This window comes from Ruditapes philippinarum, unplaced genomic scaffold (assembly GCF_026571515.1).
Source record: "Ruditapes philippinarum isolate M1 unplaced genomic scaffold, ASM2657151v2 ctg1938_1_1_1_1, whole genome shotgun sequence".
In the NCBI taxonomy this organism is placed as follows: Eukaryota; Metazoa; Mollusca; class Bivalvia; order Venerida; family Veneridae; genus Ruditapes; species Ruditapes philippinarum.
Window position 1 is genome coordinate 5,537 of NW_026852073.1, and position 15,285 is coordinate 20,821.

A 15,285-nucleotide genomic window follows, 5' to 3' on the forward strand; every position below is an offset into this window, starting at 1 on the left:
TGGAATAGCTGACCCAATTGAATATCAATAGTTATTTGTTAAAAAAAAGACGGCGTTTGTATGATACTTGCACTATAACTTTAAGTCAACGGCGACAACGTTGATAGCCTGGTAGAGCTGGTATACGATTTAACAGATTATTACTCTCACGTCACTGACGTCACATAAGAATATATCATAAATAAACCACGTGAGGTATAACATTGTATAATGCTATCAATAAAAGTCATCAACATTATTATGATGTCGTCTATATCAATTAGCAGCCAAGCAAATGAACACAAAGACAAGGTATGTGTAAATGTCATTTATTTACATAAATGTAGCTAAAAAAAGCAAATCGAAATTCTATAAAAGCATATAAAATTCATGAACAATTGTTAAGACAGCTACACATTAATCCTTAATAATGATTGTATGAATAAGACAATAGTTAACTAATCATTTATTTACAATATCCTGGTCTAGTATAGGTGAATATTTGTGTCAACATTAATGGGTATAAAACTTTCTGGCGCGATGCAACCGGGCGACAGATAAAGGGTATGAAAGCTGATTTTACGAACACTGATTATATTGGTTGACATAATGTTTTAAATCTTAACTTATTGTGCTTATAAATTCAACGTGAAAGTATTAAATGACAAATATAATACTGATAAAATTAATTAGATGTATTAGAATGTGGAAAATTGCAAAAAATATAATTTCAACCACTAATTTGAATTAAATCTTGTTGAATAAGTATTACTTTGCTCACAATCAAGACGACCAAAACATATTTGTATGGTTTTATATTCAATTAGAACACACACTCTTTTTTCATATGTTTTAACTGGAACAAGAATCGAATAATTAAACAATGTCCGAGACTTTGGGTGCGAATTTAAATCTATAAAAACAAGCTCCTAGCATTGCTCTAAATAAAGTAAACGTGAAAAATTTAGTCAGAAGGAATCTATAATCATATCACGTTGATCAAGCTGTATAACACCCCTACATGCATGGTGATTTAGGTCAGCCAATAAAAATACCATTAAAAGTTGTCCTGTAAGGCCCGATGTAATAGAAATTCTCATTTGAAGCAGTATGTACCCAAACCTTTCCCCTTTCAAGACATAACCAATCCCCGAGTTTCCGCCAGTAACATATTGACCGTTACTTATAGCTCGAGTTGTAACACTACCATTTATCATTTAATCCAAATGGGCTTTATCTCTAGATTGTGATTCTATATTATATGTAAATAAATAAGTTCCTGATTTTTGCGCTGTAAATATCCCCGTCGCGGAGTTGAATCCTTCGCCATAACTATATAAAACTTGATTAAACACTATTATTTTGCACCTTCCTAAAGCGTTGTTATCGTCATTCCCCTTGGTCATTCTAGCTGAAAATGCAATCATTCGGGCTGAAATTGAATCAAATAACTTTTGTTGAGCATTAACAGATAAAGGAATAATTGATTTTGATATTACATAACTTGGATTAAAAAGTATCTAATTTTTGTTAGTTGTTTATGAAAAGAATGTCCTAAGTATCTTCTTTAATAGATCAAGTGCATATTGAGATAGGACCGCTCATGATGGCAAGTAGATATTAATTTAAAATATGGACTTCTATAGAAAGCACAATGCCAACAAAAAACAACAACAACAACAAACAAACAACAACAAACAAACAAAAGAAAACAACAAAAAACACTTGTGTTTAATAATTAATATGATCCATGAACTAACCTTCCTCTTCAGAGATTATTTGGCTTAAAGAACTGATTTGATCAGAAAATGTGTCTTCAAGTCTGTCTGTAATGATCATGATTAAATATAAATATATATATATAACATGTTTCTTATTTACTAAAACTCAATCATGGATGAATATACTCACAAACTCGTAATGACAAAAGGACTTAATAATAATAATAAATACCACATTTATATAGCGCCCTTTTCATTAAAATGTTCAAAGGCGCTTTACATCAATCATATATGTCTAAAACAATATAAATGAACAGGATTATGAACATTAAAAATATTTTGCATTAACTAATTAAAAGTATAAATTATGGAATTATTTTTACATATTAATACAATATAACTTAAAGATCCTTAAAACTCACTTTACAATATTATTGTCATACATTAAAATTGTCTTCAATATATAAATGTGTAAGAAATAATGTGCCTTTTAACATAAACTCATAAATAAATATTAAAAGCTACTTTAAATGCATATTGATGATTTTCATTGTTTTGTTGTCATACTTTACAACAGAAAATATATGAACGATTGATAAAAGAATGAATACAGCGACATCAGACTAAAAAGAATATTGAACCTAACGAACCTGGATAGCATGAGTACTGCTACACCAAGGTCCAATACCGAGGGAGTCAGATACCTCCCCCCAGCGCATGCAGACCCCCAGGATGACATCACTACTATCACCACAGGAGGAAAGGGCCACGCCCCACACCTTAACACTAAATATTCTTGAAATCTGACCCCTCTGCATTCACGAGCCATATATTATATAACACATGTAAATTATTATGATAAATCAATGTTAGTTTGTTTTTTTTTTTTTTTTTTTTTTTTTAAAAAAAAGAAATATTCTGTGCTTAAAAATGCTAGCAATGGATTTATAATAATAGATAAGATCTTGCTAAATCATCGTTATAAAACAATAGAAATACTAAATTGATTTAAAAATTGTTTGTTTAAAAAAAAAAACTTTTTAATAAAACTAGACTTCACTGATAATTTACTGTATCTTGTTTTGTTAACCACTTACATTGTAGAGTACTAAGGTAAAGCAAACATCAAGTTAGTATAACATGTATGTCATTATAATCTGACCACTTACCAAAAATACAACAACAATGCTGTATATTGCTAGAATAGCTATACATTTTATCGTTATATGTAAACAAGTTTAATACTTTACGTTTTATGTAAAATGACAAACCCAGGACTTAAATTTGTAAGAACGGTAAAGAAACCGTATGGATGAAGCTGAAATATCAGGATTGTTTAATGATTCACATTGTTACTCTGATTACAAAGCAGAACTAAAGACAAAAATTACCAGTAGGCATATAGTATTCTGCAAATCAATTCTTATGCAGATGCTCTTTTTCGTGAAAATTTAATTTGAAATTGCTTTATTGGCACCAAACTGTATATAAGTATAAACAAGATATTTATAATTGTTTTACCTTGCTTTGACAAGACTGATCGAAGTTCACTCTCGGCGATATGGAGCCGGTTGTTGAGACCACTGTATGTACTTTGCAGATTAAACTCGGCAAGGGATAGACGACTTGTTTGGATGCTATTTGGCTTAAAGCACTGATTTGATCAGAAAATGTATCTTCAAGTCTGTCTGTAATTATTATGATTAAAAAATATATATTATATGTATTTAATTATTCAATACTTTACATTTCATATAAAGTGACAAGGCTGGGTCTTTAATTTGTAAGAACGGTAAAGAAACCTTATACAGAATATATAAGCTAAACATGTACTTGGCACTTGGAAGGAGAAAATGGAAACCAACAGTTACTGAATACAAAATGTAGAACACAAGACATGTACAGCTAATAAGAATTCGAGGTAAAAAGGCGCAACGTATTCTATAAAACATGACAGGATGAAAGATGAAATTTTTAAGCCTATTGAGTCACGGCTAGATGATTAGTTTGCATATTTTAGCTCAAGGGTTTATGCAACTATATGAAACATATGAAACTTCTTCACTTAATTTAAAAACAAAATTGAGCCGAATGAGAAACTACAGTATTACTAAAATCATACACTCTAAAATAAGAATTAAGCAACTGCTCACATTATAAAGCATATAAATAAATGCATTATTTACATAATAGTGCTCATATTTAATGTAAATTATGTATCATCAGTCAAACAGTTACGCAGCAATTTCTGATTATTGCTTGCTGCAACAATTCTTTTTTCTTATTCCAATATCTCTCCTTTGGGCTGATTGGTTTAATTGCCAATGAATTATCTAAGGTAGAGTTTGACGCATCTTTGGCTTGAGGCACTTGGTGATCGACAATGACATGGCATGATAATATTTGGAAGCTGCTAAGATAACGTTTATAAAGACGGCAGACAAAAGAAGCATAAAAATAGGGAGCGATGGGAGTGATTTTATCAACAAGTATCCATTTAAATTGTCCGCCAGCTAAACCCTGAACTCAATGATCATGCTTGTATAAACCATTTGTGCGTAAAAAAGAAGGCAACATTGGATAATACCATAGAGTGTTATCTTGCTCATTATGTCATGCACAGAGCTGAAATATCAAGACTGTATAATGGTAAATAATGTTACGTTGATAACAAAACAGAACTAAAGACAAAAATTACCAGTAAACATACTGCATTTAGCAAATCAACACAGGAATTATATTTCGTGAAAATTTAATTTGAAATTGCCTTAGTGGCACCAAGTTGTGTATAGGTATGAAAAAGATATTTATAGTTGTTTTTACCTTGCTTTGACGAGACTGATCGAAGTTTACTCTCAAAGTCTACTTCCATGTCTTGTATGAGAAGGTCTGTTTCATTTAACTGACTTTTGAGTTTGTCCTCTACTGCTACTAGCATAGTGATTGTTGTTATGGTTTTTTTTCGGAAATTAAAGTTTCTAAACTGTCAACAGTGGTATTCATTGCACTTTAATTATTTACGAGTTCCGCTTGGAAACTTTTAAACTTTTCTTCAAAGGCTATCAATTATTCTTTCATGTGTGACTTCTCGTTAACAAGCATTTTCCTCAATACTTTTGCTTCTGTCTTAAATTGCTTTTGAAGTTGCGACGCAGATAAATTTTCAAAAGCCTGAATCTTTTCATTTAACAGAGTTTTTGAATTTTCTTTTTCATATCTTTTCACTTTACCTGCTATTAGCGAGACATTCATTTCCATACTTTCGACTTTGTTCTCGAGTCTCTCAATAATTGCCTTAGTTTCCTTAAGTTCACATTTTAGATTATTGTTTTCACGAACGACATTGTTTATTCTTGATGACAACAGTTCGTCTATTCTTCATGATAACAGTTCATGCACTACTTTTGATCTTAATTCCGACTCTGCACATGTTACATGATAACACAATGATAATAAAAGTCCAATACTTAAACTAATAAAATAAGACATTTTTAGTTCTGCGCCTTTTTGTTATATCCCGAAACTGGTTTCAATACCATGGACAAGCACTTTTCTATATAAAGCTGACTCTCGTGTCTTCCAAATTCAAATGTATGGTGTACCTTGGGGACAAGAACAGTTTTAAACATAGCGACATAATGTGATATGTTGCTTTAAATCGTCTTACACCGGCTAAATTCTCATTTTTCTTATTCAGTAAAAGCACATCATGTCATTACATGATTTTCTTGCAAAGCTGTTAAAGGCTATAAATTAGCGGCAAAATTACAAGACATGATGAAAATATCAAAGCGGTGAAGGCCAAGTGATTCGAACATAAATCATTAGGGAAATTTGCTATTTTATGTTGTAGCCCTCGAAATAAAGTCATTATTTTGATTTTGTCTAAATGAGCCTTGCTTTACATATAAATTTAAATAGTTTTGAGTTGTAGGTTATATAAATTTGTACCGTTAAAAATGGCCACATTTGCTTCCATAGAAAATAAAAACGATCATTTCACACAATAAAGAACTTCGTACTATTACTATAAACATGCGCCTTTTCCTTTTGAATTGTCCTTAAGTCATCACGTGTTTAACAGGTTAAGTACTGCTCTTAAACTATAAGTGTTATAAATGATGCATTAAGGAAAAACTTAACAGTTATTAAGTATTACATACTTGTCGAGAGAAGTCTACTTACTTTGTAGGCGATTGACAAATTGAGAAAAAGTTTATGTCCAATAATTGTAAAAAAACTCTTCTAAGGTAAGGATTTTAAAAACTACCTTGAAGTGTTTTAACTGTAATTTTAATGAAATATCACATGTGAGACTTTCTACTCAATCTGTACAGGAGAGACCTCATTTTTTTTAATAAAAACGGCAATAAATATTGAAAATAGAATAAGGACTGTTAATTGGAATAAGGTGTATGGGTATAGTATGATGGACAATAATCAATCAATAGAAGAATGTTAATTTTAGTAATGAAATGATTGTTGCGAGGATAACAAAAGTTTGGAGAAAGAGCTCGAAAAGTGGCGACCTGAACGCTTTAAATACCGGTACGTTGCTGACGGATCTCAGTCATCCATTAAAATTATTGTCTGGGGTTCCATTACTTATTCTGGAATTAAGACATTAGATTTGTAAATCGTACCGCGAATTCTAAACAATACATTGAGACATTCTAGACTGTAATATGTGAAAATTTATTGCGTGTTTGTTATCGATACCTTACTGTCTTAGAATGATAATGCTCCCTGTCTCTGGTCCTGGCAGTTCGAGAAATGGAAACGTACAAACCAAAGACCACAGCTCAGTTGGCCTCCTCACCTCCTGCACCTCAATTAAAGATGTTTACAACAGATAAAAACACGTTTAAACATCTTTATCCCATACATAACGTTAGTGCCTTGAAGGCCCAATTGCCTTTTCTCTCTTCCCCTCAGCATTTGCACGTCGTTGAGAAGGCACAGAGCATCGGCAGGAGATGAGAATAAATACTTTAGACGGCAAAAAAAAAATAAACAAAACAAAACAACAACACAGCAACGAAGAAAGAAAGAAAGAAAGAAAGAAAGAAAGAAAGAAAAAAACGATACTGATATCGTGCGAACGAACTAATGATGTCCTCAGGGGAGCTGAGGGGAGTGTCCCTAAAAAGTATGATGGGACGATGAGGAAGGACACAAAGGAGTACCTAGTTCGGTTTAACGGCTTGAACAGCCTTGCCCTTTGCTGGCATAAAACACCTTTTATTCCTACCTCATCCTATTCATACTGTGTCAGGTTACTGTACAATGTATTTCAATTTCAATATTCGTCGCCGTACGTAAAGTGACCTACTTTTGGCTCAAATTTCATAAACGTGGCTAATACTCCTTCGAAATTGCATCATGCTTACTTATAACACTTTGTGCTTCAACATTAATCCTATAAATGCATGACTGATGACATGCTCGGAGTCCTACTCGACAATAAAAGCTTCTTTTTGCGCCTAAATGGGCTGATGAACCATCCTCAGACTATCTACATGCATGGCCCAATTGCTACATGCGTGCCATCAAACTACATGTATATCCAGAAGCTGCCATAGACTGTCTAGGTGATGTCAAAAAGTCATTATTCAGAAAGGAGATATAACAAAATTTTAATTACATCACATCATTCTTTTCAGGTTTATAGTTAAATCTCATGAACATCATGTTTCGTTAACTACTGTGCTGCCATTAAAATCTTGACTCATTTACTGCATAACGTTATACTCACACTTTTTAACCATCGGGAACCATACTCTTAAAAGTAATCAGTTTTCCGGCCGCTTTTGGTTTAAACCTTCTCAAGGGAAATACGTATTATTCTTAGGCAAGAAACTTAACACTCATTTCTTTGTACTTGTTGGTTTCAGGAGCAGATTTGAAAGTTAGTCTATAAGCTTCTTGCTTCCTTCACACTGAAACGTAAATAAAGTCTGTATAGACTTAAATAAAAAAGCAACAACATCAGTAAAACATATAGAAATTTATTGTAGTGAATATTAGTATCAAAACAAAAACATGTACATGTACTAGGAAATGGTTTGAATGAAATGTTTAACTGTTTGAACGCATAATCAAGTGCAAAGTTCAACAAGTAATAGAAAGAGCATCGAAACACAAGGCTATCTGATTTGTACGAGGGGGCGTAGCCCCCGAGTATTAATCAGATTGCCAAGTGTTTTGGTGTTCTTTCTCTTTTGTATCACAGTCATACATAAAAACACGTTCCTTGTGGTCACAATATGAAACCCCAGAAAAGGGAACCAATTAACGAGCATCTGAATATGATATTTGTGTCGCTTTCCCATTCTCTGTCGTCACAATTAGTAAACCCTAGCAAAAATCGGGCCAATCAATGGGCATGCCCTGGAGTGCGGGTAACTAATACCTGCACCCCAGTTAACGCACTGTGCATGTATATGTATATGATTTAACTCTAACTCATTTTCAACAGAAAGGTCCCCAAACTATGATACACCCACAATTGGTATGTTATATTATGTTTAATTAATTGCAATTTGTTATATATTTTAAAACGACATGTACATTTCAAGGTAATCATGCACTGCATATTGTTTTAAATTACTGGATAAGTAGTCACTACATTCAAGTTCAATATCATGTATATATATATATATATATTTATTTATTTAATTCCCTCATGAAATATGGTATATTATTATATATCTAATAAATTTTACCAATCGACAATCTGCATTTGTACCTTGTGACCGTCCAATGTATTACTGTATTGGATAAAATATATATTACTTTCATATTGTACGACTGGATACATGTGCGCTAAACGATCGTGCATATATTTTGACGTGACCACATTTGAGTTGTTAAAGCATAGCGTTAAGACGCGCTAAATGTTAGCGCTATACTATTGTCAATGAGATAAGGGGTGTCAATGTGATATTTTTCGGATTTACTGTTATATAATTATGATGTTTATTTACAGATATTAATGATTAATGTAAGTTGTTCAATGTATAATTTGTTTAGTCAGTGTTAACTGTAATTTTCTTGAACTCACAGAAAATTATAAATAAATAAATAACGTCTAAAGAGCATCCGTTGTATCAGTCAAATACTAAAACATATTTATGTATACAACAAAACCATTCATGAATTATTACCTTTTCTTCTAAACAAAACAACCTTGACAGGGGTCACCGGGCTATTATTGACGATGGTGGTTTTGGTGTTATGTTGATGGTGTTGATGATATTGGTATTGGTTGCTGATAATGGTGGTGGTGTAGATGATATTGGTGGTATTTTTTGTTGGGGTGATGATGATGATGATTCAAATTAAACAAAATATATATATAATAAAAAGGTTTTTATTCATTTTACTGTACAAAACGGAACATATTTTGACTCGTACACAGCTTGAAAAGTCATATTGGACAAACCGATATGACTTTTCCAACTGTGTACGAGTCCAAATATATTCCCGTATTGTACAGTAAAATGTATAATAACATAAAGATATCAGCCAACTATATAACATATTTGTGAAAAAATATCAAATATGAAATAATTATGAAAGAGGGCCAGGCCAAAACTCATATTTACATTGGGACTACTGTTTCAGATGTTTATATGTTACCGGTAGTTACTTCAACTATTTCGTTCATCATTAAAAATTATCTGGTTATGTTTTTCAAAACAATTCAAGGCGGCTGAGATCAATTGTGTATTAAATTCGAACTGTGTCCGGCACCTTCAATTAATTAATGTATTACTGCACTCTGTACAATTGCAACTGCATGGTAAAAAGGTGTATTCTTTAAAATAAAAATCCTTGAAGGTAAAAATAAATAAAAAAGTTGTTTTTGTTTATCGAGAAATATGGTATATATTCACGTTCCGGGTCGTGAATGTATATGGTATTAAATCATATTTCGTGAAAATATATATTCCATTTTTCACTCAAATGAACAAGCATCCTCCTAATATGTATTTTGTGTATAAATGACATATTTTTTAATATTAAAAATTCTTAAAAAATTCATAAAAATAGAAAAAAAGACACTGGGTCACAATAAAACAAATCAATATAGTATATCATTACAAAATTTGTAAAGTCAAACGTAAAAAATAGTAATAGAGACACCTAAATAAATACTGTAAAATAGAAGTTGTTCCTACATCAGTATCAATATGCTGGTAATTTAATTTCTATGTTATAATATGTTTATTTTCTAAGCTACAATAAATTATTATGTCATGTTATGCAAGCATTGCTTACATTTCAATATGTTTTCGAAAACAAACATAACAATTTTATGAGTTTTACTTCAATCGAGTAACTTTATAAAATATACTTTTGTTTACTTTTACAAATTTATTAATTTGCTATTTCAGTCTATCAAAATACCATTAAAGGTTGTCCTGTAAGCCCCTATGTAATACTTATTCTCTAATGAAGCAGTCTGAACCCAAACCTTTTCCCCTTTCAAAACATAACCAATCCCTGCGTTTCCATGGTCCTGTTTTTACCAAAGCTTGTGATGAATATCCATAATCTATTCTCAAAACTACATGTGCGTTTCCTGATGTCGTTGACTCTATATTATAAGTAAACAAATAAGTTCCTGATTTTGGCGCTGTAAATATCCCCGTTGAGGAGCTATATCCTCCGCCATAACTATACATAATTTCATCAAACACTAATTTTTCGCTCTTGACATAATAACTATCTGCCCTAGTCAGTTGCTGAAAATGCAACCTTTCTTCCTGAAGTAGAATCAAATAATTTTTATTGAGCAAAGACATAAAAAAGAATATTTGGTTTTGACATCATATAATTTAGATTGAAAAGTATCAAATGTTTGTTAATTGTGAATGATTTTTTTTATTATTATATCATAAGATAGAATCAAGTATAATGTGTAACTGCAAATAAACAAAGCAGCCCATTTACCGTTGTACGAAGCACGGTTCTTCCCTTTTATGATAAGATTATAATATAAAAGTTTGAATGTTAAAATATATCGTTTTAGATATCTGAGAATATGTTTGTTCAATGTGAAAACAAAAATACTTTATTAACTCTAACCCCACGTGATTCATCTTCTAATCCTTTAAATTAGAAAATATTTCTTAAAACTATATATTGCATATTTTTTCTACGCTTGAACAAGCATATTTGGGTTCGAATTAGTAAAAATTTTATTTTTTTTTATTAAAACATATGTACGATGTAAGGCATATTGAAATATGGAACGCTTATACATATAGATGTCTTTTCAAAATATGGGCTTCTATAGAACGCATAAAACCATTAAAAAATACACACTTGTGTTCATAGATCTTACCTTCCTCCACAGAGATTCGGCTGCTTAAAGCACTGATTTGACCAGAAAATGTGTTGTCCTGTCTGTCTGTAATGATTATGATTATTTATATAAATTTACATGTTTCTTATATTACTATCAGTTTGATAAGTTTATCAAACTTATCAACTACTTAGTAGCTACTTAATCATTGTCAGATGTCTTTTTACAGAAACACAAGCAATATTGATTTAGTTAATGTGAATTTCGTTGAAAACTTGAGTGGAATATAAATTGTTATTTCATTTTTCATTTAGGAGAATGTAGATAATTTTATGTCAGTAGAAATGAAATATGACAAAAAGGTTTTTATGTATCATCAGCAGCATTGAACAAGACAACAGAGTGTTATCTCTCTCGTACTGTAATGCAGGAGGCTGAAATATCAGAATTGTTTAAAGGTAAACAATGTGGCGCTGATGCCAAAACAGAACAAAAAACAACAACAACAAAATATTACTTTACAGATTGCATTTAGCAAATCAACACTGTGCAGAAGTTCTTTTGCGTAAAAAAATTTAATATAAAATTGCTTTCTTGCGCTTCTAATTGTATAATAATATAAAACATATTGAGAATTATTTTTACCTTGCTGTGAAGAGACTGATCGAAGTTTACTCTCAGCGCTATTGAGCCGGCTGTTTAAACCACTGTATGTACTTTGCAAACTTGACGAGACTGACTCAGCGGTATACACCCGGTTGTTTAGACCACTGAATGTACTTTGAAAATTCGACTTGGCAGAAGTGAGACGCTGGTCAACTTCAGTGATATTTTCAGCTAATTTTATGTTCCCTTCTTTAATTCTTTTGTCCGATTCTGTTAGTTTATTCTCGAAGTCTTCATTCATTTCTTGTACGAGGAGGTCTGTTTCATTTAGTTGACTTTGAAGTTTGTCCTCAATTGCCACTAGTCTAGTAATTGTTGTTATGTTATGTTCAGAAATCGTTTTTTCTAAATTGTCAACAGTGGTTTCTATTGAGGTATTCATTTCATTTAAATTATTTACGAGATCCGACTGGAAGCTGTTAAACTTTTGTTCAAATGTCATCAATTTATCTTTCATGTGTGACTTCTCGTTAACTAGCATTTTCCGCAATAAAATTGCTTCTGTCTTAAATTGTTTTTGAAGTCGAGTCGCAGATAAATCTTCAAAAGCCTGGATCTTTTCATTTAATAAAGTTGTTGAATTTTCTTCCTCATAACTTGTCACTCTACTTGCTGTAAATGAAACGTTTGCTTCCATTCTTTCGATTTTATTCTCGAGTCTATAAACAACTGCCTTGGTTTCCTTAAGCTCAGATTTTAGATTATTGTTTTCACGAACAACATTGTCTATTCTTAATGACAACAGTTCATACACTACTTTCGCACTTTATTCCGACTCTGCACATCTTACCTGACAAAACCATGATAATAAAAGTCCAATACTTAACTAAGAAATTTAGACATTTTCTTAGTACTGCGCTTTTTGTTACACCAAGTTCTATAATTTACCCCAAACTTTACCATGGACAAGCACTTTTATATATAAAGCAGACTCTCAAGACTACAAAAGTCAAATATATGGTGTACCTTGGGGGACAAAAAAAGTTTGCGACATTATTTGATATTAAACATGAGATCTTGCTTTAAATCGTCTTACATTGGCTAAATTCTCATTTTTCATATTCGGTAAAAGCACAATATGACAGACTATGGTTTTCTTGCAAGGCTGGTAAAAGCTATGAATTGGCGGCGACATTACAAGACATATTTAAAATATTAAACCAAAAAGGGACAAGGGATTCGAACATTTACCATAAGATCATTGCGGAATTCTTTGCTATGGTATGTTATAGCATAGAAATAAAGTCATTATTTTGATTATGCCTAAATGAGTCCTGTTTTACATATAAACTTAAATAGATTTGCGTTGTAGGTTATGTAAACTTGTACTGTGAATAATGGCCACATTTGCTTCCATAGAGAAAAAATAAATCATTTCACACAATCAGGAACTTCGTACTATAAACATGCATCTTTTCCTTTTGAATTTTCCTAAGGCATATCAGCACGTGTTTAACAGGATAAGTACTGCTCTTAAACTATAAGTGTTATAAATGATGCATTAAGGAAAAACTTAACAGTTATGAAGTATTACATACTTGTCGAGAGAAACATATCAATAGTCTACTTACTTCGTAGGCGATTGACAAATTGAGAAAATGTTTATGTCCAATTATTGTAAAATAAAACCTTCTAAGCCAGTGTTAATATTGTCTAAATGGTTATTGACAAATACCATGAAGATCAGAGGTGACCTAAGATATGAAATACTTGCCAAAAAATTTACACATTGTTGTAAAATAAACATTTCTTGAACTTAAAGAATATGACATTTAAAAATAACGAAAGCATATACATGTATTACGATACATAAAATAAGATAAATGTATAGAAAATTCAAGGCTTAATTCAAATGACTGAAAAATGACAAAACAATACAAAAATATTATAAAGAGTAATAATATTTTTCTTTAACTTTTCAATTATACAAAATAGAACATGTATAATATAACTTTATTATGAATTAAATAAGTGAAAAATTCAACTTAATATATAATAACAATGAGATTAATACTGATTTTCCTGAATAACTAATCAGTAATAAGTAGTTTTTTCCACAGGTAACCGACTGCTTATCTCACGTGTCTTCTGTATAAGCTGTTAGGGACAAATGATCATTTATATCAACGACTAGATCAATTGTTACGATCAAATTTTGCCTAAAAGATATATTATATATCTTAATATTCGATAAAGCGGTCATGTCATGTCATATCCGTCCTTTTGTGTCTGCATTGAACTGGACACCTTTTCGCTTGAATCTTAATATATATATATATAAAATATATACTAAAAGTTACTGACATTAAATGTTTTTTTCTCAATTTAATATACTGCTAACGCTTTCTATAAGCATCAATAAAATGAGTATTCGTTAAATACATTTAGAACGTCTTATTTCTAATTGTCTTATTAACTTCCAATGTCATCAAAGTAACATTTGGTTAACTAGACATAACAACATTAAAAAGGAAAAAGAGAGAAAAAGGAAGAAAAAATCAAATAGCAACATGTGGACACTTATCATTTTACAAGTGGACAAGTGGAACTTGATGTCAGTTCTTCTCTTATCTCACTAACGCCCAGATTTTACAAGTGCTCGCCATTTTTTAACAAGTTGATATCCTTCAAGTTTTAGGAACTATTAAGTGCGATTCCAATTTCTAGGTCACTTGTTTGCTCAGACGTTTAGTGAACAACGTATTAAATTCTTATACATTAAAATAGCATCATTAAAAAGGCCATCTTTGTAATGAGAAGAACGTTATAGACTTTCATTTTGACCTTTCTCAAAAACACTCCATTTGTTTTATGGTGAAGAAGTAAAGTCAAATTGCCATAAAATGTTAATATTTAAATAGAGCACAACACTAACTTCTGCTAGTAATATAGTAAATGGTCAGTCTGGCCACAGATATTAAACATACTGAGATGAAGACTGAATAAGAGTTAAATGTAAAACGTATTATATCATACTGGACTTCCTGAAACTAAATGTAATGAATCATTCAAGAAATTAGGGATATTACTTATACAGCCATGTCTTTAGTAAAATATATTAAAGAAGGAAGTGGGGAGGGATTCTTAAAATGTAAAAAGCTAAATATCTGCTGCAAAATCAATTATTTTAATATAGAATTTTCAAATTTATTGTACGAGAGACATTTCCATAAAAGCGAATTGCACTTGCATTGAAATCATTGCTAAACGGCCAAAACCCCTACCATATGTGTGTTTAAGAGAAACTCTATGTTACCACTTTTTTTCTCCTTTGAAATTATCGAAATATTATACTTCTATTGTTGATAAATTCTATAAAGATATTTCAAAAGATATAGTTTTATATGGTATGGTAGCTGTGGCTGATTTGGAACACTTTTGTGTATCGTATTGTCGCTAGCGACAGCACGACACAACGTCAAACGGCGCTTTGTCTGTTTTTTGTCTTGTCCTGTCGCTAACGATGCACGCCAAACGGTGCGTTATCGTGCGGCGTTTTGTCGCGATGTCACATTGTAGCTCGGTTCAAAGCAAAGAATTTGATCGACAGGGCAACATCGCGACAATTAGCCGCACGACAACGCGGCGTTTGGCGTGTTTCGCTTT

At 31.5% G+C, this 15,285-nt stretch overlaps 1 protein-coding gene across 1 annotated transcript; it reads right to left on the reverse strand.

Moving 5' to 3' along the window:
- Positions 1-292: 292 nt before the first annotated feature.
- Positions 293-12,881, reverse strand: LOC132748373 (nucleoprotein TPR-like). Its single transcript, XM_060737965.1, has 6 exons — positions 12,871-12,881; positions 11,659-12,443; positions 11,053-11,118; positions 10,113-10,471; positions 4,524-7,639; positions 293-3,388 (listed from the first exon to the last, which is right to left on the reverse strand). Exons 1-4 carry the CDS (start codon positions 12,879-12,881, stop codon positions 10,440-10,442), a joined length of 894 nt encoding a protein of 297 aa, XP_060593948.1. The 3' UTR covers positions 293-3,388; positions 4,524-7,639; positions 10,113-10,439.
- Between the last annotated feature and the right edge of the window lie 2,404 nt (positions 12,882-15,285).